Below are 20,824 nucleotides of genomic sequence, written 5' to 3' on the forward strand. Positions count from 1 at the left end.
AAAAAAAAATTAGCCAGTTTGATAAGGAATCAGGGATATTGTTGTTGTTTGTTGTTCTTTATTTCAAAATTTTCATGGAAAATTTAACTTTCAACATATTGTTTTCAGCTCTTGTTGAGTTGATTGGCTTATCGCATATATTTTGTAAAGTCGGTCTGCAATGGAACCGTCACCGCAATATCCAGGTTTGGAAACCTATTCTCGAGCTATATCAGATTTTGAAATAGAAGCTTATGACCTGTTGTCCACGTAATATGTACTTCTGCTGTCCTTGCCACTGCAAATGGGGTTGATGATGGGGTCAGCGTGATAGGCCTAGAGTACGCCACAAGAGGGTGTATCTTGCGACGTCAGGAAGAACTTGTATGTAATACACAATCCAACAGTGATATAAGCATGAGATAAGGAGTAGTCATCACATTGGTCACATGGTGATGTCTGAACATGCTTGAAACACCCGTCCAATGGGATTTGCCCCGCGTACCCTGATGCAGTGGCGGGATATACAGTAGACGGAAGGATCGATGGGCGTTACTTCCACTGATTTGCCCACGCGAATACCGAAAGCTACTTCGATTAACATCTCCGAGGAGATCTGAATGGTAGACAAGAAGCCCGCAGTATATGCTGTAGATTCTATTCAGCCAGTATATGTACATACTGTACATGGTTTGCCAGCCATGGCTGACGTCCTCCTCTATCGATTTCTTTTCTTCCCTATATCCAATCGTTTCTTCACACCTGCCAGCTAGACCCATCCTCTGTGTGATCTAATTCTCACCAGCCACAATCTCCACCAGCAGATAAACAGGATATGGAGATATCATCTCCAATGGTGTATTCATGGGGTATCACATGATCCTTCGAGGTCCGATGTGCAAAACGGGACACGAACTATGCAAACACACAGCAAGAGCTTCAATAGGCTCGATACAAAGCAAAAAGTGCAAAATCATATAAAGCAAAAAATAGAGATGTCTCCTTAACGCCTCTTGCGAACATCATGTTCGTGCACATCATGCCCATGATCATGCCCGTGCGCTTCACAGTCCGTGTCACCATCCTCCGGTTCCGGGTTGGCTTGGGATGCAACTTCGGCAGGGATGAACTCTTCGGAGAAATTCAGTTCCTCATGCTCGAGGGGGATGAATCGCACTTTGACTCGCTTAACGCCGCGGACGCCCGCTCCGATGGCTGTTCTGACAGTTTCCTCAATCTCCCGGGATCGATTGATGGGCCATGCGCCCGGCACTGCCAATTCAATATCCATGAGGTAGTTCTGGCCAGATTTCATGCCCTGAACATCGCGGATCTTAATCGCATTGTTATCCTGCAATTTCGCGAGCGCCTTTGAAGCGGCCTTCTGCACCGATTCCTTGATCTCATCGTCCACGGCAGTATCGGCCAGCTCCAGAAGTGACGAGCATGTATTTCCCCATCCGGCTTTGATGACCATCAACGAGATAAGGAGTCCACCCACAGGATCCAGCCAGGAAGCGTCTTTGAACAAGTACGTGCCGCCAATGGTGAATAGAGCGACAATGCTGGTGAGGGAATCGATGCGGTGGTGGATAGCGTTCGAGGCTAAAACAGACGACTTGCGCTCATTGGCGACTTTCATGGCTGTTACATTACACCATAACCGTTAGCTCTCGGATAAGATTGAAGGGCAACCTCAAGGTACTCACTTGCGTGGTACAGCCATTCCTTTACCACAATGGACCCAGCAGCCAGCCACGCGGCATGAATGCTGGGGCCAAGAACGTCGATTCCGTGACTATGCGAATGGCCATGTCCCAAGTGAGAGATCGCCTCCGCCGCCTGGGGGTAGAACTGGTCTAATAGAACTTGACCGGAATTCAGGCCCATAAACACGCCTCCGCAGAGCAATAGCCCACTCACGCCCAACGCGCCAATGCTCTCAATCTTTCCGTAGCCGTTTGGGAACCTTTCGGACGGGGGCTTGAGCGACCAAGCGACTGTTCCCAGCGTGAGGATGTCCGAGACGAGATCTGTAAGGGCGTGGTAGGCGTCGGCGATCAAAGCTTGCGAGTGGAAGACGTAACCTCCGATAAATTTGCCAATTGCCATCGCAAGATTGGCGACCAGGCCGATCCGCGTAATCCGAACGCCGGCGTCGTTTTTGTTTGTAGAAGTCAGGTACACATTGCCGCCGTGGTGGTGATGATGGTGATGGTGGCCCCCGTGGCCACCATGGCTTCTGGTTTGCGTTGCCATCAGATGTAGGGGTGTGTTAATAGTAGACGTGGTGGTTAAGGAAGGGAGTGGGACGCGAGAAGCATTGACGGAGTTGAAAGGGATGAGGAATCTGGCGGAGTTCTTATGGCGCGAGGAAAACGAAGTGGCCGACGTGCGCAGAACACGCAGCTGAGGTCGAAAAGGCAGAACAAAGCCGGAACGCCCTACTCGAAACCTACCTATGGAACAACGGAGGTTGGATGGGGATCCGGGCGTTGGTGATGGATGGGCCCTCCACCGCAGGGGGTGCGTCAGCGGCATCAGGCCGGGTACGTAAGTCCAATTCAGTACTAAGTGTTAATAGTGGCAGTTAAATAGTGTAGGTCAACAAAGACCGCCAAAGCCAGGACACTATATTTTTTGTAACCGTGGTGTGGCGTGCCCATAGTTTGGCCCGAGAAGAAGGAAATGAGAGAAATCGATCACTTTCTAACTATAATGACGTTCCTCCCATCCTGTCGTGTGCTTCAACGCCAACCATTGTAATCCGGTCCGGCAGATACAATCCCGATATGTGCTGACGACTCTCCGCCTCCGAACTGCGGCGTCCTGGACTCCACCGCCCTATGATGAGGGCTCCATTACTATTCCTTACGCCTTGCAATGGCTGGATTTTGTCATAAATAACACTACAGCAAAAGCCAATAATTCCTCTCTAATTGTCATCTTCTAATTTCAGGGTCTACTGAGGTACCCAAAGAGATTAACTTAAGATTCAAAATCATCTCCTCTCTCAGTGGCCAATGCCTCTCCGTCTCACACATAATAGGCGGATGTTTTTCCGTTCTCGTGATCAATCTTATCAATCTATAGACAGTAGAAACCGTTTTACCTCCGTAAATCCGACATCATGAAATAACTTTTCTCTCCTGTCAATGCTTTTGTCAAGGATGCATGAAATAAGAAACAACCTAAAGCTAAACACACATGCCCAAGCAAATCTTGGCTTCTAAAATATCTTAGCTGCCATACAGTTCATTACGTGGACAGCTCCGGTCGCCAAGATATATAGCAACGCAACTACCCCATATACCAAGGTACCAATGTTTCAAAATGGAGATTTCTTGGCCCTTTATTTTGACATGGCGTACGTATACAAGATCATGTCGATCATTGCAGTTGAAGAGGAATTCTTTAGCTCCGCTTAGTCATTCAAAGATAAAATTCAAAGACATATGGAGCCACAAAATTAGAACCATGGTCATAGGTACGGGGAGGGTCCTGTTTCAGAAGGGCTCAACGGCCGAGAGTAAATAAGGGGCTTAACAAAAAGTTTGCTCAAAAAGAGAAAATTTAAGTGGTGCTTCCCGGAATCGAACCGGGGCTGGCACGGCCACAACGTAACGTCCTACCACTAGACCAAAGCACCTTGTTTCTATATTTAGAACACGAAATTTTGACTACATAAGCCAGGGTTAAAACTGAGCCATCACCGACTATCCAGAGTACGGAGTACGGTTGTGGTGTACTAGATGGAAAGATTTTGGGCAAACATGACAGGCTGAAACTTGTGGTTTCCTATTTTGTTACAGTCGAGTCAATGCAATTTTAGTGACTTGAATTGTCGAAGGATTACAAAATGTATGCAGCATACTCAACTTTGACCACGGTCAAGACTACAGATATGTCAGGACAAGACCAGCACACTGTGGTGATTCTACACCCCTACCGATCCATGACTGCCTTGGGTTAATCTGCAGTTCAGGGGATAGATGCATTTTACTAGAAACTGAAAGGGGAAGAAACTCTATTGACACTATTAAACGCTTTAAATCATTGTACATCTGGCATACGGACCGCAATGTCGCCTGACTGCGTAATATAACGGACCCAGGGTAGGGAGGGGTATTGGAGCTGTGACATGACTATTAGTCGTGGACTCATCGTTGGTATATAAGACGAAGCATAGCACGCCATAAGGAGAGTGAAGAAACATACCTTAGGTTCAGTAATCTTCAAGTACCGTACTTGAATACCACTTGTAGTGAAGTAAGGAATTTCGAATTTGACGTTAATGGGCCGTTTGGCCTTGCCGCCTCCAGTGCCGCCCATGCTGCCTCCGAAACCTCCAGTCATACCACCTCCATGCTCATCATCTCCCTTGACGGATGGGAGACCAAGCTCAGCGCGCATCAGGAACTCCTTTCCACCACCGAACTGCTTGATTTTCCAGATAATAGCGGACTTTTCTGGCGCATAGTGAACCGTTCCAATGTTCGTTCGGAAGCGCGGTGAGTCTGCATCCTCCGGCACAGGCACGAGGATCTCCACATTATTGGCCGTGCTGCGGCGCTTGAACTGTGCTTTGGCCTACAGAGAATAGGAAGATTAGTTCATAGTCGACCCAAGTGTTCAATGCTGCCAGCTCGCCTACCTTCAACATATACTCCATCCGAGAGCCTGAGTGCGACTCCACAAGACATTCGACCCAGATAAGGGGCTTCACTTGTGTGTTTAGACGATAGCTCATAAGCTCAAACTCTCCATCCGGGGGGATAAAACTGATCGTTCGATCGTTCTCAAATCTCGAAAGTCGAACACATTGGTGGAATTTGACATCCTCCATCTCGACAGCCTTGCCTCTTGTGGCACGGCCCGTCGTCTCGAACATGACCTTGTCATTCAGACCCAAACGAAGTTCTGGCATACCACTTAGGTAACACTTCATCTTGATAGCACCCAGAATCTCAGATCGCAGGACGTTCCCAGACGCAGATACGAGGAGATTCAGAGATTCGACAACATCAAGGAATACTTCGTTCTTCCGGTAGCGAATGCCTTCACTTCGCCAGGAGACCGCATTAGTGACGGCAATAGGAGGACGTGCTTGAACTTCAAGCTTATGTGACTCTTGTGTGATGTACCTGATACCATATGAGCAACATTGCCTTTAGTCATGTTCTGCCACAGTTGTCGTCTTACTCTTGCAATATCTTGCTCTCCGTAGTTTGTGGGTATCCGAAGTCCATCATCTCATCGAGCAACTCATAGATGATGACGAAATTGTCGCGAATACTCTCTTCCTCCAAGACTTTGAAGTACTCCGTGAATACCTCCACAATTTTGTGGAGGAAGAGGAGGATTTCGGTTGCATTAGTGTTCTTCTTTGTCAACGCGAGGATGTAAAGATTGCTGTGGCGGATATAGAGATACTAAATACACCACGGTTTATCAGTAAGTTGAGGAGAAAAGGCTAATGGCTACCTAGTCCCAAGATAAGGTGTCGCAGTAGAGGCGGCAAGTTATAGGGGATGAAGAGAAGGAAAGCGGGCTGCGGGGACGGGCGGGGAGCATGTGCAAAAACCAATGCGATTGCGGGCAAAACATACATTGATTCCTTCATGAGAGAAGCATGGCGGTACGGCGGAGCTTTCTTCTTCTGCGTCACTGAGGAGGATAGGAAATTTCTCAACCGCGGACATGGGAATGTCTCCGCGGTAGTTTCGGGCTAGAAGGGTCTATTTGACGGTGAGCGCAAGAATTCATGGTGGGTATAGCGGTCATTGAAAAGAGATATCGCCAAGGATCTACCTACCTTGCCCTTCAAATCTAAAAAGAAGATAGCCGACGCCATCGCGGAGATTGGGAGATCGTGTGGAAGTCGTGAAAGTAAGGGTGGATGTCAATAGGGCAGCAAGGAATCGGCGGGAGGCTCCTGACTTAGTTCAACGGTAAGAGGCCAACGAAACACTAGCTGGACATTCTGCGATGGAATGGGTTACCTCACAATCAGTATCAATCCAAGAATGGACCACAACATAATTTCAAATTAAGTACTACCAGGGGAGAAACTCACAGGAAAAAATATGGAATGAAAGACTGGCCTGGGAACGTCAGTGTATAGGACGAGGCTCTCTATCTCCTTTACACATTCAGCTCAATTCCGTTCCACTATATTGAGTACTGCCACGCAATATATCACCCGCCGCCCCCCTGACCGCCCGTTTCGAATCCTTAATGCCTGCTACCAAGAAATAGTATATGAACTTGCGATGAAGACGCCCACCATACAAACCGTATACTTCACTCTACAGTAAACTTGACCGGACTGGGGCAATGGCAATCATTCCAATTACTATGATGAGTCTGAGAATTAGTCTATAAATGAGATCGAGAGTTCCAACAGACAATATCTTGAGTCGTCCCATCAACCTTCTCGTTGTTCCATTTATTAATTCAGACCACCCTTGCGTGAAAGAGTTGCTTGTATGGAGTACAATCGCGGGATATAGCCCATAAACGGTTTTATGAACCCCATAGTCTATAAGGAAAGCCTTGAATCGAATACGAATCTTCCTATAATCTTCCCATCTGCGTCGAGCTGGCGCCTGTACAAGCTCTTCCTGAAGCACGCGGTAAGTTGGCCAATTCAATTGCTGGGCCATACTCTGCTCGGCCATCCGGTTGAAGGCTCACAAACATCGGTCACCCTCAGGTCTTTGAGCTCACTCAGTATGCGGATCTGTAAGCGCAATATGGTTACACGTAGTCTGAGCAGACTCCGGCTGCCTGTCGATCCTCAAGCCGAGTTTTCTCTAAGCTTCTCGTAGATAATAGAATGCAGAGCAATCTTCTTTATTAAGACATCCACGAAAGTGTGAAATGTGTAGCAAGCAGAGTCTGCATACTAGCTCGGTGGTATATCATAGAAGAGAAAGCCAAGCCTATCTGGCTTTAGCGGGCTCAGAGGGCTGGATTCATACCATTCCTGATCAGGCTAGGGTACTTTTCGCACTAGAGTATTTCTTCCGCAATTTCTTTCCCTCTTCTCACTTTTTTTTCTTCTTTTATCCCAACGCTCCCAATAGACAGTGCAAGGCAGTACAAATTACGTTCTGTGATTTCTGGTGTTGTCGTACATTCTGTACGATGGTCCCAGTTTTTCATTGCTGACTTGCGATACAGCGGCGCGAAGACTATGCATCGTAAAGAGGGTTCCATAAGAGCTGGCCGCGTATTTTACTCTGTTACTCGGGCGGTGTCAGAGGAACCGAACATACCTATCATTAATAAACAATTCTATTCTCATAGTGTTTTGTGCGTTCTCTTAACACGTTCCCCAAGAGAGGGCTCGTCAGAGGAGAGGATCCTTCCGGGTGGTATTCGAAAATCAATATAAGACATGGTCGTAGTAAAAGTACATATATGGTGGATGACCAGAACCCCCAACACATACAGAGAACATCCAAGATATAAAAAAAGACAAGAAAGCGAAAAGGAGATAACGCCTCGAAATGCTCCTGCGGCCATTTCCCAACAATGATATCCCGACTTAAGCCTTGAATCCCAAAGGTTCTAATATCCGCTCGCGTGTCACCTTGTTGGCAACGAGACCACCTTTCTCCAGGGAAATGGCACCGACAATCGCATACATCGTGTGGGCAAGGACAAGCTCGATTCCGGAGCTCGCAAGGTTGTTAGGCTGAGCATCGGTAATTGTTAGCAAGATACAGTATAGCCATTTGCAGTGAAAGCAGTATGCCGCAAAACCATAGAAAAGAAGGATGTTCCATCATCTTACCTTCCGAGGACTCCATCTCAGGACCTTCTGCAGCTCATACTTCTGCGCAACCTCCGCAATCTGCGCTTTGCCTACCAAGAATTTTTTGTTACGGGTGAGGTTCTCAAGGCCATCCAATGCCGGGTGCGTGAAGGGCACACGGTCAAACGCATCGGGGGTAGCAGTGGATGCCGCACTTCCGGGGCTCTGCACCATGGCCAAAGAAGCCTGTAACTCAACGATCCGTCGTCCTAAAGTGCAATTGCCGGTTAGCCCTGTGCATCTCGCGAATTGCAGAAGCGCATCCTCAGACTCCTACACACCTAAGAAAGCTAGACGATCGTTGAATCCTCTTCGACCCTGGTCGAAACTCTTGTGCGTCACAGCCAGCCATTTGGTTTCGTCCGAAAGGAGCTTGTCACCATCATTGCCTAGCATGCGGATGTAGAATTCGTCAAGGACCTTCGGATCGGCGTTGACAGGGTATTCACGTCTCTTGGTATTCAATCGCAGGCTGAAGGGTGCCTGTGCAAGGGGAGGGGTATAGGACCATCGAGGCTTGTCTGCATAATCGACCGGTGTCTGCTCGGTGGATGTCGACAGACCACGACGGAGGAGGGAGGCGGATCCAATCGTGCTAGGACAAACGATCGTGCGGCATGCGGAACAGGCGATGGTCCTGGCCGCCCGAGTTGGTAGCATTGAAGCCATTGTGTAGGTCGAGTAGCTGAAATCCGCAGATGTGGGAGAAACGGAGGCAATTCACCTGTCCGGGCTTTTCACAGCGGCCGCGATGGAATTCGAATGATGGGTTGGAAAGATTTCGGAGATGTGACGCTAGTCCCTTTTGGGATAGCGCAACCCGGCCGATGTATTCCGTCTATACAGTATAAACAATTGTAGAAAGAACAGCAAATCCTATTCATTCCTTGACGGAAGGCCTATTGAATTTTGTATCACAATGAGGGCCTAGACTTTCCCTTCAGTCGTCGGGCTGAGTCAAGTTTGCTGATCTAGTACCAGAGGAAAGTTCCCCCCAAATCAATCTTGGGAGATTCCAACCAGTAAACAATCCGATGGCAGGCCATTGAAAGGCAACACGGACCATTTTAGCCCTGTGTAAAGGTCTACAATAGCAAAAGTATCATTTCTTATATATCATGATGAAGTATAAGGGATGATATGAGGAATGTCATTGCAAGCCTATCAGGTACCTACTACCAAATAACGAATGCCCTGCCCGAACGGCATTTCAAACTGTGAAATCCATTAACTTACGTGGAGTTCAAAGGGAGGTTGAGGAAACTCCCCTTGTTTAGTCTTGTAGAAAAAAAAAAAAAGGCCTGTTGCGGCTTACACAAAATCAACGATGATGTGTCTTTTATTCCACCCAGACTTACCTGGTGGCTTCACTCAAGCCGCATGGGCAGCTACTGACGGGTTTCACAAAATGCTCGAACCGTGATGCTAGCTTGTTGGCCACCTTCCGATGGGTGTTATCCCTTTGTAAGACAAGGAATACTCAACGGTCCAGCTTCACGTAAAGTCCCTAGCGACGCTTCTCTCCTTTCCTTGAAACCCGGCAGTAGCAGTAAGGAGGCGGATGGTCATCAGCAGCAGCTTAGCTATATCGCTTTCCCTATCAGATGTATGATCATTTTGCTGTTGTGTAGAGCATTTTTGGGCTATAATCCCCGTGTACGCGTAATTGGCGGTAAGCATTGGGTGTATTCTCCCGACCTGGCTGTATTAAGGTGACACCGAGTCAGGGGCCCATGGCTGGCGCCTCTCTCGTTTACATAAGTCGACTGAGCTGTCATAGCTTCTAAGAAGTCCAAATTTATTCAAAGATGCCAAGAACATGTTCTAGTTCACTGGGTGAGCTGGACGAAAACATTGAGAGGAATAGTGCATAACAGACAAAAAGAGCGCGAGATAGGCGAGCCTAAAACAGTAACTTGCCGATGGATTTCTGCGATGAGAATATTGCTTGTGAAATCTGTCGTTCAGACCTTTAATTTACCGGGCCAGGGTGCCTTCTAACGACTTCCTGCTCCAGGTAAGGAACAATACTCCACGTCGATGCAGTACAAGGACAATATGCCGTGGACAAAGCGGAGTAGGCTTCATCCTAACTTGAAGGCATAACCTATCGAGGCCCCTTCATCTGTGGACAGTTATTTAATATATCGGAGAAATACCGGTGTGGTAGCGCTTGCCGCGCGATATGTTCTGCGAATATAGGAAATAATAGGCACTCAAAGTCTGGAGTATGGAACATTATTGGAGAATTGCGTGTCTTTCCTATGCTTAGTGCGACGACGACAACCTGGAGATCGTCCACGTGTTGCATGCTGTGGGGTTCTGCCTATATTATGGGGCCTGTGTTGCGTGAGGGACTGTTTCCGTACCTGCTAGTAGGCTTCTTCGTTGTTTGCTTTCTTAAACTGCATCCTCGGACATCGTCGCTAGGGGCACCAGGCCGATCAAATTATTACATGGATTGGTAATACCAGAAACCCCCTTCGCTCCTCAAAAATAATAATAACAAATAAATAAAGTCGATGGCGATGGGACATCGGTAGCGTTAGACAAAAGACTTGTTGCGTAATTACCGTTAGACATTTGATTCGAGAGAACTTAAGATCTAGAAACCTAGGAGTTCGTTTTACATTCGGCGCCGCCAGTATCTTGCCTCTTACTTTAAACCAAAGAGTTTGGAAAGGTTAGCTGGAAATACAAGTATGCTCTATACGTGTACTGTCAAACGTACCTGAGCTCATTGAGGGAATCGGTGTCGTGGTTGGTATCCATAGCCCTCATTGAGGTTACCAATATAATCAGAAAGGGTGCTTTTACCTCTTTGGACCTTCATATATCAGGACTCGTAGCCAGCATCTCCAGTTGGCTGCTCTGTAAGTAGATGATCCTATGGTTGGCCAACGAGAACATGCATTTAACAACGCATCTATCGAAGTACGCCAAAGACCAATCTTGCATCTATTCTCAGGCATTACCAACCAAGACTGGACAGGCAGCTTGGAGTAATCAAGCTAGCCGAAAGAACGGTCTGTTTCCAGACAATACAATGCCGCCGAACCTGTTTGGTCAAGTTTGCCGTTACCAAGAACCAACCCGCAGCAAAGGCCGGAGGCCATCGGTGTTTTGTACACTGTCTAACGTCTTATACATTAGTCTTCCGCCGGGCCCTTGCAGGAGCAGCCGACGAAAGATCTGAATCCATTTGCGAAGACCATTGTGAGAGTGTCGAAAGTGTCAGATCCACGCGGCCATTTCCCGTTGCTCGGACGTTTAAAGCAGGATGGCGGTGTACAGTTTGCTTAGAAGAAGCCGCCAGTCGGAAATTGGCCTGAAGAGCTGGGGCTATTAAACGGTGAGTGATAGCCGGGTATTGGGAGAAATTCCTTTACGGTTCAGGAAACGAACATCAAAGTATTCAAACACTTACTTGAATAGATCTCTTGTGAAAGGAGTGAAGACATTTTCGCCTCTCACACAACAGCGGGCTTCCTTATCTTCTCGTATCTCTAGAGCATCTTCGAGCCAGTTGATAAACAACTTGTGCTGATAATGTCGGCTACCTCATGTAACATGGTATGTCGGGACACCGACACCATTTTCAACTTTTCTTTGAGACATAAGCAGTCGAAACAGTGTCTCAGAGGTATTGTCGATATCACATTGAGTGATTTCTCCGTCCAAGATCCACCTTCACCACCACCGTATCCACCTAACCCGCCACCGAGCCCTGCATAATTTGGGGTCTTTTTTTCTCGGACAAGAATATCAATTTTGGTATGAAATGGCGCTGTGGGTGAGTTTCAAACGCTCTTTTCATGGGCGGGACGTGTCATGGCTCGAAAGACAGCACGCACAAGACCGTCCATTGCATATCTAATATCAGCCCTGATGCTCATAGAAACACTGACGATTGTGGTGTAGATAACCAAAGATTCTCAGAAGGCACCTGTTCAATGATGATACCAGACGGGGTCTCACGGGAAAGAATATATATGAGTTCTGGCGGACAAACAAGTGGCGGGGCATACCTCAAGATCGGAAAGAGCCTTGCATTGAACAATGTACGAGGCTGTCTGAAAAGCGGGACTGAGAAGCATAATTTTGAAAACAAGCCTGAACATAACATGTGTCAAACTTATAATTCACACAAGTGTTTTATCTACATTCATGTTAGATACGCTGCGATAGAACGTTAGAAATTCTTCAAAGAACGCAAAACAGGGCAATGGCATCTTAAATCCAACATTGGTCCTCCTAAACTATTCCTTCTCTATTTGCTGTTCACCTGTTCGTGCCTGCAATCTTTAGATGATCTACGTCCCCAAGCCCAGAACCATGGTGGTCTGAAAAAGAATAATCATGAAATTCAAAGGTCAGTCTGGATTGACTGGTATAAGATATAATGCACAGAAAACAGTTTTAGTGAAACAAGATCAGCTTAATAGGTATGACACAAGAAAATCACAGGAAAGCGAGAGCAAGGGCACTGAGGACGCTCAGGCCCACCACAGTCCAACCAGACTTGATGACCTGCTGGTTGGTGATTCCCCTACCAAGATCCCAGACCAAGTGACGGACTCCGTTAAAGCAGTGGTAGGTGAAGGGAAGAGCCATAACACTCTTGAGAAGGACCTTGGCAACAATGGGAAGGGCGGCGAAAGCAGCGGCCACAGAGGCCGACTCCAGATGCCAGCCAAGCAACGGCGAGGCAAGGTATGCAGTCGCGTAAAGATACAGAGAACCAGAAAGAGCGAATCCGGTAATACGGTGAAAACTACTGCCGATCCAAGTGATCTGGGGGCGGTAGATGGAAAGGTGAGGGGCAACGGGACGGTTCAAACGCTGCTGCGCAAGGATCTTGGTGGGGTCAGAGGTGTTCGAGGTAGTGGCAGCTTGTCTGGTTGTCTAAATTAGCATTTATATACCATTGATTGTCGTACATCCTCGTCATCCGAACGCCTGGTAAAATCGGATTTCCATGACGTAGCAACCCATGAAACCTCCACAGCAGAGGCTGTCGCAAAGTGACAGAGGTAAACCAAAGGAATACACTACTCACCTGGTCTGCATAAAGCGTCCCATAGCGACAGCAGCGGGGGTTGCGGAGTTCATCAAAGACCAGCGCATGGCATAGGGCTGCTGGACGGCAACTGCAACAAATTAGTGATGCTCAATTTAAACATACAGTAGCCAAAGGGGGCACATACGCCGCCGCAGCGATTGCTGAGCAACCTTCTGAGAAATCATGATGTGTTTTAAGGACCCGTGCAACGGTGCAGAGCTGATAATCCAGACAAGTAGCCGTCGTCGTCGTCCAGGAAGAAAGACGCCTCGAACTCCCGACTCTCGTAACGCTTCGGAATCACGGGACGGACAACCTCGGGCTAGGTTCCAGTCACGGGACTAGCGGCTGTTTTGAAGAATCGGCGAATCAGAAGAGCTGGATTACCATCCGGAAGATTCTTCTTCCATTCCACCTCCGCTTATCGATTCCGGCTTTTCTCTAATGTGTGTTTTTTTTCCCCTCTTTCTTCCTTTCTTCTTTTCTTCTCCCAAGGGTCTCAGCCCACGTTGTCTACCACAATTGTTTGGGATGATGTTGACGTGCTAAGCAAAGCCTCACTGGTTTCGGCATTCTGTCGCGACCGCCGAGGTTTACAAGATCCTGAGAAGGAGTTCTGTCCCGTCGTTAATCGCCCATTCTTCTCTTTCCATGAGATGGCTGGGTTTCATATCAGGGTTACAAATCATCATAAGTATATCAATGAGCAAGTCACTACATAGCAAGCGTGTAGGACGGGCAAGTAGTTCAAGTAAAGTGCCGGGAACGCACTACTAGTTATCTTTCGCTGCGAAGTTGGTCGTGTCAAACCTGGGTGAATTTGAGCGTACGTGCCGAGTATACTCCATACTTCTTAGGGCAGCGGTCACTGAGAATCCGTGGTGGCCAGTCCAAGACCCGCGAATACAACTCCGGTCTTAATACTCTGTTCTCTGTTATATACAACTCAGCCAGAGAGCTTTACCTGCCAACACCGACAACGAGGCGCGCCTCAAAGGCTTTGATGCCCTGGGGGATTTCCTGTCTCTTGAAGCTATGTAGAGGAATAGGCTCCACAATTGGCTAAATATATGCCGGGGAGAAAGTTATTCGATATCGGGCCGATTAACGGCTTATTTACTACCCGAGTGACGTATTAGGCTAATTAGCAGAGAGGATGTGGAGGTGAAGAATGAGGGGAATTGGGGCTGTCAAGCTTTCATTGTTCACTTGCGTGGGTGTATCATCCACTCTTGCCATCTCTATCTCGTCTCTCATAATAATCATCTTATACTGTCCATCAAGCCCTGTAGCCATCACCAGCATCATCTTTCTGCCACAACTATCACTAGTATAGATCAAACTATCAATATGGCTACTCACACAGGCTTGGATATTCTCCGTACGAGAACTATTGTTGACTGTGATACCATGGACGAAGAAGGTACTTATCCCACGTACTATCCAAAGGTTACTGGGTGGCATGTAATCGGGCATTGTATTGATAATCCTTTAGTTGCCAGAACCCTAGGTCCATTTCAAGACTGTACCTCCAACCAAGCTATCGCTTACGGAGAACTTTCCAAACCCGATCATAAGGAATTGATCACTTCCTCTGTTGCAGAGGCAAGGAATCTCTTATCTCGGTTTCCGGGCCTTTCCTTGGAGGAGTTAGCTGTAGAGATAGCGGTATGTTCTCACATAATTAAACTAGCGTCGATACTCCAGTGAGGTTAATGAAGGATATAGATGGTGAAACTGGCCTTGAGGATTGCTCCTCATATCAGTGGTCATGTCCATATCCAGACAAACCCTTACCATTCTTACTCAGTCGAGAAGACTACTGTCAACGCTCTCAGTAAGACATTGTCTACTTTTACAATGATACCTTCTCTCTAGCAAATGAACACTTACATTCTACCAGGAATTATTCAACTCTTCCAGTATTTACAACCAGGTTTCGAGCAGTCGCGCATCTGCATCAAAATCCCTAGTACATGGGAGGGTATGGTAGCCTGTAGGACCCTCGAACAAGCTGGAGTACGCACACTCGCCACCACTCTCTTTACCCTAACACAAGCGGTGCTTGCTGCGGAGGTTGGCTGCACATATGTAGCACCCTATGTCAATCAACTTAAAGTACACTTCGAGCCGGGGTGAGTCGGATGCCTCATAAGCTTTTTCGTGAACAGGGCAGAAGAATATGTCACTGACACTCTTTCTCAGCTTCACGGACCCAAACAAGCTGCTACCTCTCTGTGTCGCCATCCAGAAGTATTACAAATCGGTCAATGCTAAAACCCAGGTTCTTCCAGCCAGTTTAACCTCAACAGATGAGATATTTGCGATGGTCGGTGTAGATCATATCACCATCGCGCCGAATCTCTTGCAGCAGCTCTCACAGCCAAATTCGGTGCCTCAGATCCAGTCCCTGTTCGACAGTGATGCTCCTGCAGCCCTCCCTTCGTCGTCATTGTCATATGTCAATGATGAATCCGCGTATCGTCTTGCCTTCACTAGAGACCTCCATGGGGCAAGCGAGGAAAAACTGACTCAGGTAAGTGGATTGGGCTGTCGTTTTCCAACATCTTTCATTAACTCGCTGGTATATACAGGCTGTCAATATATTCTGTGACATGCAAGACAAGCTCGTCCAGCTTATGAAATCTGTGGTGTGAGGTGCACGTAATGAGATGGCTCAGCCAGGGGGAGGCTCCGAGAGGGCGATCGATAGTATGAGTTAATGTGAACTAGTAAATGAATACTTGGGTATAAACCGCTCGATCCTCAGGAGTCGTTATTTCTATATTTCTTTGCAAATGTAGGGATTGTGCCGGATATTTAAAATGTTGCTGAGTAGTATATAAAATAGAATCAACAATGTAAATGACTACTATATTTTGGGGAGCTAATATATAGTTAACTCTTCGTCCGGCCCTCTATACATTCTCTTAGTATACTAGGCGTAAAACGCAACAGTTTCTATTGGCTTGGTCTTACCCTCGATGTAGATCCCTAGCAAAATAGGTTCACAGTCAACAACTCAGTTTTATCCAACCCATGGTAGAGCAATGGATGCTGTATTCACTGATTACCTCACTCGAAGGCCCGTGATCTACACGTGACATCCCGGATCATCGTTTCCCCTCATCATGCAACGATGAGGCTGGGGCTGGTCAAGTGCTCATCCAACACTAGTAGACCAAAGTGCATATAACGCCGCCTTAGCTCAAACGCCAGCAATTGATGCAATAAAGAACTCAACCGATGCCCAAAACCAATCCACCACGCCCCCGTCTCCCCCATTGAACTAAAAGAACCACTACCCGCACTCTGCGGGGTACAGTCAACCTCCGGAACAACCCCAACAACCAGCAACCATGGACGTCCGAAAGAAGAAGAGAAAGGTGCTCCTAATGGGGAAGAGCGGCTCGGGGAAGTCCTCCATGAGATCAATTATCTTCAGCAACTACGTCGCCAAAGATGTCCGCCGACTAGGCGCCACAATTGACGTGGAACACAGCCATGTCAAGTTCATGGGGAACCTGACCCTGAACTTGTGGGACTGCGGAGGCCAAGACGCCTTCATGGAGACATATCTCGCCTCGCAACGGGGGAACATCTTTTCGGATGTCGCGGTCTTGATCTACGTCTTTGACATCGAGTCCCGCGAAGTAGAACGAGACCTCGACACATACCACGCTATTATCGGCGCCCTGAAAGAGTACAGCCCGAACGCCTATGTCTTCTGTCTCGTCCACAAGCTCGATCTCATCCAAGCCGAGCATCGCCAACGCATCTACGAAGAACGCTCCGCCCTCATCCGCAGCCGCTCGGACCATTTCTCCATCGACACCTTCGGCAGCAGTATCTGGGATCAATCGCTCTATAAAGCCTGGGCCGGCATCGTCCACCGTCTCATCCCCAACCTCACCGTTATCGAACGCTTCCTGCATGCCTTCGCCAAGCGTATCGATGCCGAAGAAGTCATTCTCTTTGAGCGCTCGACTTTCCTAACCGTCACTTCCGTCGCCTCGGAGATAGGCGACCTCAATCCCATCTATGATCGCCACGAGCGACTCTCCAATATAATGAAGGCGTTCAAGCATTGCGCGGCCCGGAATACCCATACCACACCTGCTTCGGCCGGGTTCGTCGTCATGCATACGAAGACGCCCCAGTTCAATGTCTTTTTGGGCCGGTTCACCGATAACACATATATCTTCCTTGTCGTCCCGCCGGGTGAGGCAGCTTATAACTGCGCTGTACTGAATACAATGTTGGCCAGGGAGGGGTTCTCAAAAGCAGCAGCAATGGGTCACGGGGATGGATTCCCGCTTCCTGCGCCAGAATCTCCGGACGGTGAATTAGCCAACAATTCTCATGCAAATGGTTAACTGTAGTATCACCCAACCAAAAGAAAACAACAAAAAAAGTAGCAAAAACAAGAGAAGAAAGACGACAGGGCAGGGGAAAGGAAGGCGAAAATTGTCAGAATATCGTCAAGCTCTTTACTGTGTTAGATACCCAAGCATGAACATGTCACATTATTCCTATTACCTTTACTACTGCTAGCTAAAGGTGGAAATTTGAAATAGGAGTTTGATTAATAGGTCCCTGGTCTACCGTCTATGCCCTCCTGTCCGAAAGAGGAAAGGAGACAGGGCGTGATGCTTAGCTATTTTACCTTTTCATGTTACCAGTGTAATGGAAAACTAGCGCACTTGACATTAGTGCTGAGGCGTAAGGCTTTCAGATAAGGTTAAAGTATCAATGGCTAGCATGAGCCTCTAGCTCCGGCCTATAGTGAATTTCATTATACTACACTATCGTCTCTAGACCGACTATCTACCACCCAAACATCGCCTACTAGGCGATTCCCTCTTTAAGATCCAGAAAGTCAGTTATGCTTAGATTGAGGGGTTATAACAAGGCCCCAGACTAAAGGGCCGTATCGCTTTCCTGAATATCAGAATGCGTGTAATATTAGATAGCGGATGGCGTCAGGTCACAGCTCGTAGGCAGTACGTAAATCTGTCGCCAGTCCCAAGGTCATCAGTACTTTTAGAGACATCCCCCAAAAAGAAATGTACAAGAATGTATCACCATCCCAAAATAGTAGCTCTACAGCAGAAGATATAGCTCCGTTCGCAAAGATGCCGATGGAGTGAAGTGGAAAGAATGGGAGACATAAGCATCTGGTCATTAAAAGTCGTAAGGACTTCCGCCACCCATCAACAGGTACAGCTGGCGGAGTCAGGTATCACGAATCGACAGGGTATGCTAAACATTAGAAAACAGTACCATCGGAGCGTATCATAATCGGTGGTTCCTTGGTGTTTGGCCGCGATACCTCGGCAATCTCACGGCCGCCCTATGAATCCATCAGCAAAGTGCAAGAGAGCTGGACAATAATCAATAAGACTTACCTTCCACGATCCAGCTTCGAGCATCTGTGCAAGGGTTAACTGGTCCTCTCCAACCAATCCTAGCTGAGAGTTGACCGCCACGAGCAGCTCGTCCAAAAACCCAACTGTGACGGCGCGCCATTCCACAACTACATCATCGTCCGTAGAGAAAAGAGGAACAACTTCCATGTTTGGTTGACCCTTGATCTGCGCGTTCTCTTTAAATGCAGCAATGCCTCGTTGAGCATCAACTTCCTTGAGAGTTAACAAACCCATATCGATCAACAGGCCGCCATTGCGATACTCGGGAAGACCTGTTAGGAGCTCGCTTCCGGCAAAGTGAATCTTCATCAATTTCGACATCGGGACCATGATGGAGTAGCACAACCACTGTGTGAGTTTATGGAACGGGACAATAGTCTCCCAAGGTTGCGCGGGAGGGGACGGGGGCAAGTCAGAGCACGGCCAAGCATCTCCGATCGACAAGCCATCGATCTGTGTTCGGGAAGGCGGCCAGATTGGTGTCAACCCGTCCATAAGGACGGACCAGAGCGTGGTAATGGGAATAATCGGGACCGACGAAGCTTGTGTCGAGGGGTGTGAGAGAAGATAGTCTGAAGTAGGTCTTTGTTAGCAGGCCATCAATACGCATGTCAGCCAGTTAACCACTTACCAAGCATGTTTCCTGGCCTAGCATCCACCCCGAAGAAATCCTGATTGTTCAATGCCTCCGAGAGTCGAATCAAGAGTCCTGCACGACCTTCGATACCTGCCAGTGGGTTGTTCTCCGAGTGTTGCATGCCCTTGGCCAGCAGTTCCACCGTGATCTTCTTCAAACCGGCGCCGTCCACCTGACATGGCTCGGTGGGATCACTACTGAAAAGTCCGCTCTTAAACATCTCAAGTGTAGCAACAGCCAGCCCCTCGCTCCGCGAGAAGAATTTGCCAGACTCCTTCGATTTATAAGACCATCTAGTTCCAGCACCAGCGTCCAGAAGGACGGAAACGACAAAGAGGTCGATTAATCGCCGAGTTCGTTCTTGCGCATCGATTGTGCTCGGCCAGGATTGCAACAGCTGGTTGATGCGGGGTCGGCCACCCACATCGAAGTGCTGCCAGCGACCATGGGGAGGAATCGAATCATAGTCCGGGGCATAATCTCTCTTCACGTGCAAATTAAACCCGTTAGTCAAATCGAGAACATCACATGATGGTGAGAGAGGGGGGTTTTTTATGTATAGTTAGTTCGCTCACCTTGATGATGGACACAATGTAGGACGCGGTGGCTTCGAACTTGCTCATATCAACATCGAAATGGTTCAGCTTGTTTCTCTTCGCCTTCCCAAAGACGAATCTAGAACGCTCTCGAACAGCATGTATGCTTCGCAGGTAGGCTGCAGGGTCTAAGGCTGGGTCAGGCGGTTTGGCAATCGAAATTTCCGGGATGGAAGCTGGCAAGCCACTGCCACTTCCCTTAAAGCCGGGAGATTTCAATGAGGCATTCGATGTACGAGCGCTGTTAGCCGATACGAAGGATTCTTGTTCATCTCTCTCGGTCTGGATCGAGTTTTTGGAGTCCTTGCGCTTGAAAAGACCCATGATGAAATGGGGGATCTCGTGTGAATTGAGGGGGGGAGGGGGAGGGGAAAAGGACGCAGGGAGGGTCCGGAAAGTGGCGAGCAGAGAGAAAGGAAGAATGACCTTGGGTGACACTGGACAAGGGTGGTGAGAGAGAGATTGAGAGGGGAAAGCGAACAGGAGTTACACCAGTAGGTGATTCACGACTACTGGAGCCGGGAGAGAACCGGACAAAGAAGGTCACCCAGAAGGGGAAAACGCATAAACAGAGGAATGATGATCTGCGACGGCTTCGGGAAGGTTGAAAAGAAGAGAAGAACTGCCGATTTGGTCTTGTGTTGAGCTCGTCTATTTTTTTTTTTGTGTTAATGGGTTTGTTTTTGGTTGTTGGAATTTTTTTTTTTTCCTTTTTTTTCTTTTTAGAAATTGGAGTAAATTTCCCACGGGTATAAAAAAAAATGCCAAATAGGACTAAATAACAAGCACAATTATAAAATACGGGGCGGGTCGGCAGGCGAGATGAGTTAGGAAAGGTTAGAGCAATAGGGACCCAAATTTCCAGGACATTATTGGAGCGAAAAGGAGGTTGTCCAGGGCGTACTATGTATAACTTTCAGTCTAGTCGAGCCTCGGAGTCGGAAGGTGGGGAGCTTTGGAGAGCGCTTCCAGTCTGGCAGATGGTCGCACTAGCACGGCCGATTTAGCGTTGATATGTATAAGACTATTGTACTTGTTACCATGGTCGGCCTTTAATCTAATTAATTAGTTGGGGGTTTAGTAAAGGAAGTTTAGGAGGCAGGAATCAATAATCGTCAAGAAAATTTCCCTTTTGCCCCGCAGGGCCGAAGTTCTTATTACTATTTACCTAAATTGACTATGGAGTAACATCCCTCCCTGTACCGTGTTCTGTCGCTTCGCTACTCATGGCATACTGAATCTGGTAAGAACTCCTTTAGTCCTGAGTATGGAATTTAGCCTGATTCCTCATGCGTTGAG

The 20,824-nt window shown here is 47.8% G+C and overlaps 8 protein-coding genes and 1 non-coding gene across 9 annotated transcripts; 2 read left to right on the forward strand and 7 right to left on the reverse strand.

Moving 5' to 3' along the window:
* Positions 1-870: 870 nt before the first annotated feature.
* On the reverse strand, positions 871-2,606 carry BDV38DRAFT_51648 (cation diffusion facilitator family transporter). The gene is made up of 2 exons (XM_032063471.1): positions 1,689-2,606; positions 871-1,623 (listed from the first exon to the last, which is right to left on the reverse strand). Exons 1-2 carry the CDS (start codon positions 2,518-2,520, stop codon positions 983-985), a joined length of 1,473 nt encoding a protein of 490 aa, XP_031915485.1. The 5' UTR covers positions 2,521-2,606; the 3' UTR covers positions 871-982.
* A 951-nt stretch (positions 2,607-3,557) lies between these two features.
* On the reverse strand, positions 3,558-3,628 carry BDV38DRAFT_t94. The gene has a single exon. It is a non-coding gene; the product is annotated as a tRNA-His (tRNA).
* Positions 3,629-3,994: 366 nt separating this feature from the next.
* BDV38DRAFT_242638 (AP-1 complex subunit mu-like protein) lies at positions 3,995-6,091 on the reverse strand. The gene is made up of 7 exons (XM_032054122.1): positions 6,056-6,091; positions 5,795-5,962; positions 5,589-5,717; positions 5,182-5,411; positions 4,634-5,123; positions 4,198-4,569; positions 3,995-4,113 (listed from the first exon to the last, which is right to left on the reverse strand). The coding sequence occupies exons 2-7, from the start codon at positions 5,831-5,833 to the stop codon at positions 4,033-4,035; spliced, it is 1,341 nt and encodes a 446-aa protein (XP_031915486.1). The 5' UTR covers positions 5,834-5,962; positions 6,056-6,091; the 3' UTR covers positions 3,995-4,032.
* Positions 6,092-7,071: 980 nt separating this feature from the next.
* BDV38DRAFT_242640 (uncharacterized protein) lies at positions 7,072-8,104 on the reverse strand. Its single transcript, XM_032054123.1, has one exon. It carries the CDS (start codon positions 7,507-7,509, stop codon positions 7,285-7,287), a length of 225 nt encoding a protein of 74 aa, XP_031915487.1. The 5' UTR covers positions 7,510-8,104; the 3' UTR covers positions 7,072-7,284.
* BDV38DRAFT_242641 (mitochondrial 54S ribosomal protein mL57) lies at positions 7,072-8,763 on the reverse strand. The gene is made up of 3 exons (XM_032054124.1): positions 8,083-8,763; positions 7,781-8,010; positions 7,072-7,681 (listed from the first exon to the last, which is right to left on the reverse strand). The coding sequence occupies exons 1-3, from the start codon at positions 8,468-8,470 to the stop codon at positions 7,532-7,534; spliced, it is 768 nt and encodes a 255-aa protein (XP_031915488.1). The 5' UTR covers positions 8,471-8,763; the 3' UTR covers positions 7,072-7,531.
* Positions 8,764-12,078: 3,315 nt separating this feature from the next.
* BDV38DRAFT_51700 (succinate dehydrogenase cytochrome b560 subunit) lies at positions 12,079-13,218 on the reverse strand. Its single transcript, XM_032063472.1, has 3 exons — positions 13,009-13,218; positions 12,861-12,951; positions 12,079-12,698 (listed from the first exon to the last, which is right to left on the reverse strand). Exons 1-3 carry the CDS (start codon positions 13,046-13,048, stop codon positions 12,263-12,265), a joined length of 567 nt encoding a protein of 188 aa, XP_031915489.1. The 5' UTR covers positions 13,049-13,218; the 3' UTR covers positions 12,079-12,262.
* Positions 13,219-14,213: 995 nt separating this feature from the next.
* Positions 14,214-15,520, forward strand: BDV38DRAFT_281191 (transaldolase family protein; the record flags this gene model as incomplete). The annotated part of the gene is made up of 5 exons (XM_032059483.1): positions 14,214-14,531; positions 14,592-14,700; positions 14,767-14,998; positions 15,069-15,399; positions 15,458-15,520. 5 exons carry the CDS (start codon positions 14,214-14,216, stop codon positions 15,518-15,520), a joined length of 1,053 nt encoding a protein of 350 aa, XP_031915490.1.
* Positions 15,521-16,048: 528 nt separating this feature from the next.
* Positions 16,049-17,447, forward strand: BDV38DRAFT_242649 (Rag GTPase GTR1). Its single transcript, XM_032054125.1, has one exon. It carries the CDS (start codon positions 16,223-16,225, stop codon positions 17,237-17,239), a length of 1,017 nt encoding a protein of 338 aa, XP_031915491.1. The 5' UTR covers positions 16,049-16,222; the 3' UTR covers positions 17,240-17,447.
* Positions 17,448-17,627: 180 nt separating this feature from the next.
* Positions 17,628-20,490, reverse strand: BDV38DRAFT_242652 (URC4/urg3 family protein). The gene is made up of 4 exons (XM_032054126.1): positions 19,505-20,490; positions 18,924-19,413; positions 18,272-18,864; positions 17,628-18,216 (listed from the first exon to the last, which is right to left on the reverse strand). Exons 1-4 carry the CDS (start codon positions 19,847-19,849, stop codon positions 18,133-18,135), a joined length of 1,512 nt encoding a protein of 503 aa, XP_031915492.1. The 5' UTR covers positions 19,850-20,490; the 3' UTR covers positions 17,628-18,132.
* Between the last annotated feature and the right edge of the window lie 334 nt (positions 20,491-20,824).

The sequence above is a fragment of the Aspergillus pseudotamarii genome (assembly GCF_009193445.1).
Source record: "Aspergillus pseudotamarii strain CBS 117625 unplaced genomic scaffold BDV38scaffold_16, whole genome shotgun sequence".
NCBI lineage: Eukaryota > Fungi > Ascomycota > Eurotiomycetes > Eurotiales > Aspergillaceae > Aspergillus > Aspergillus pseudotamarii.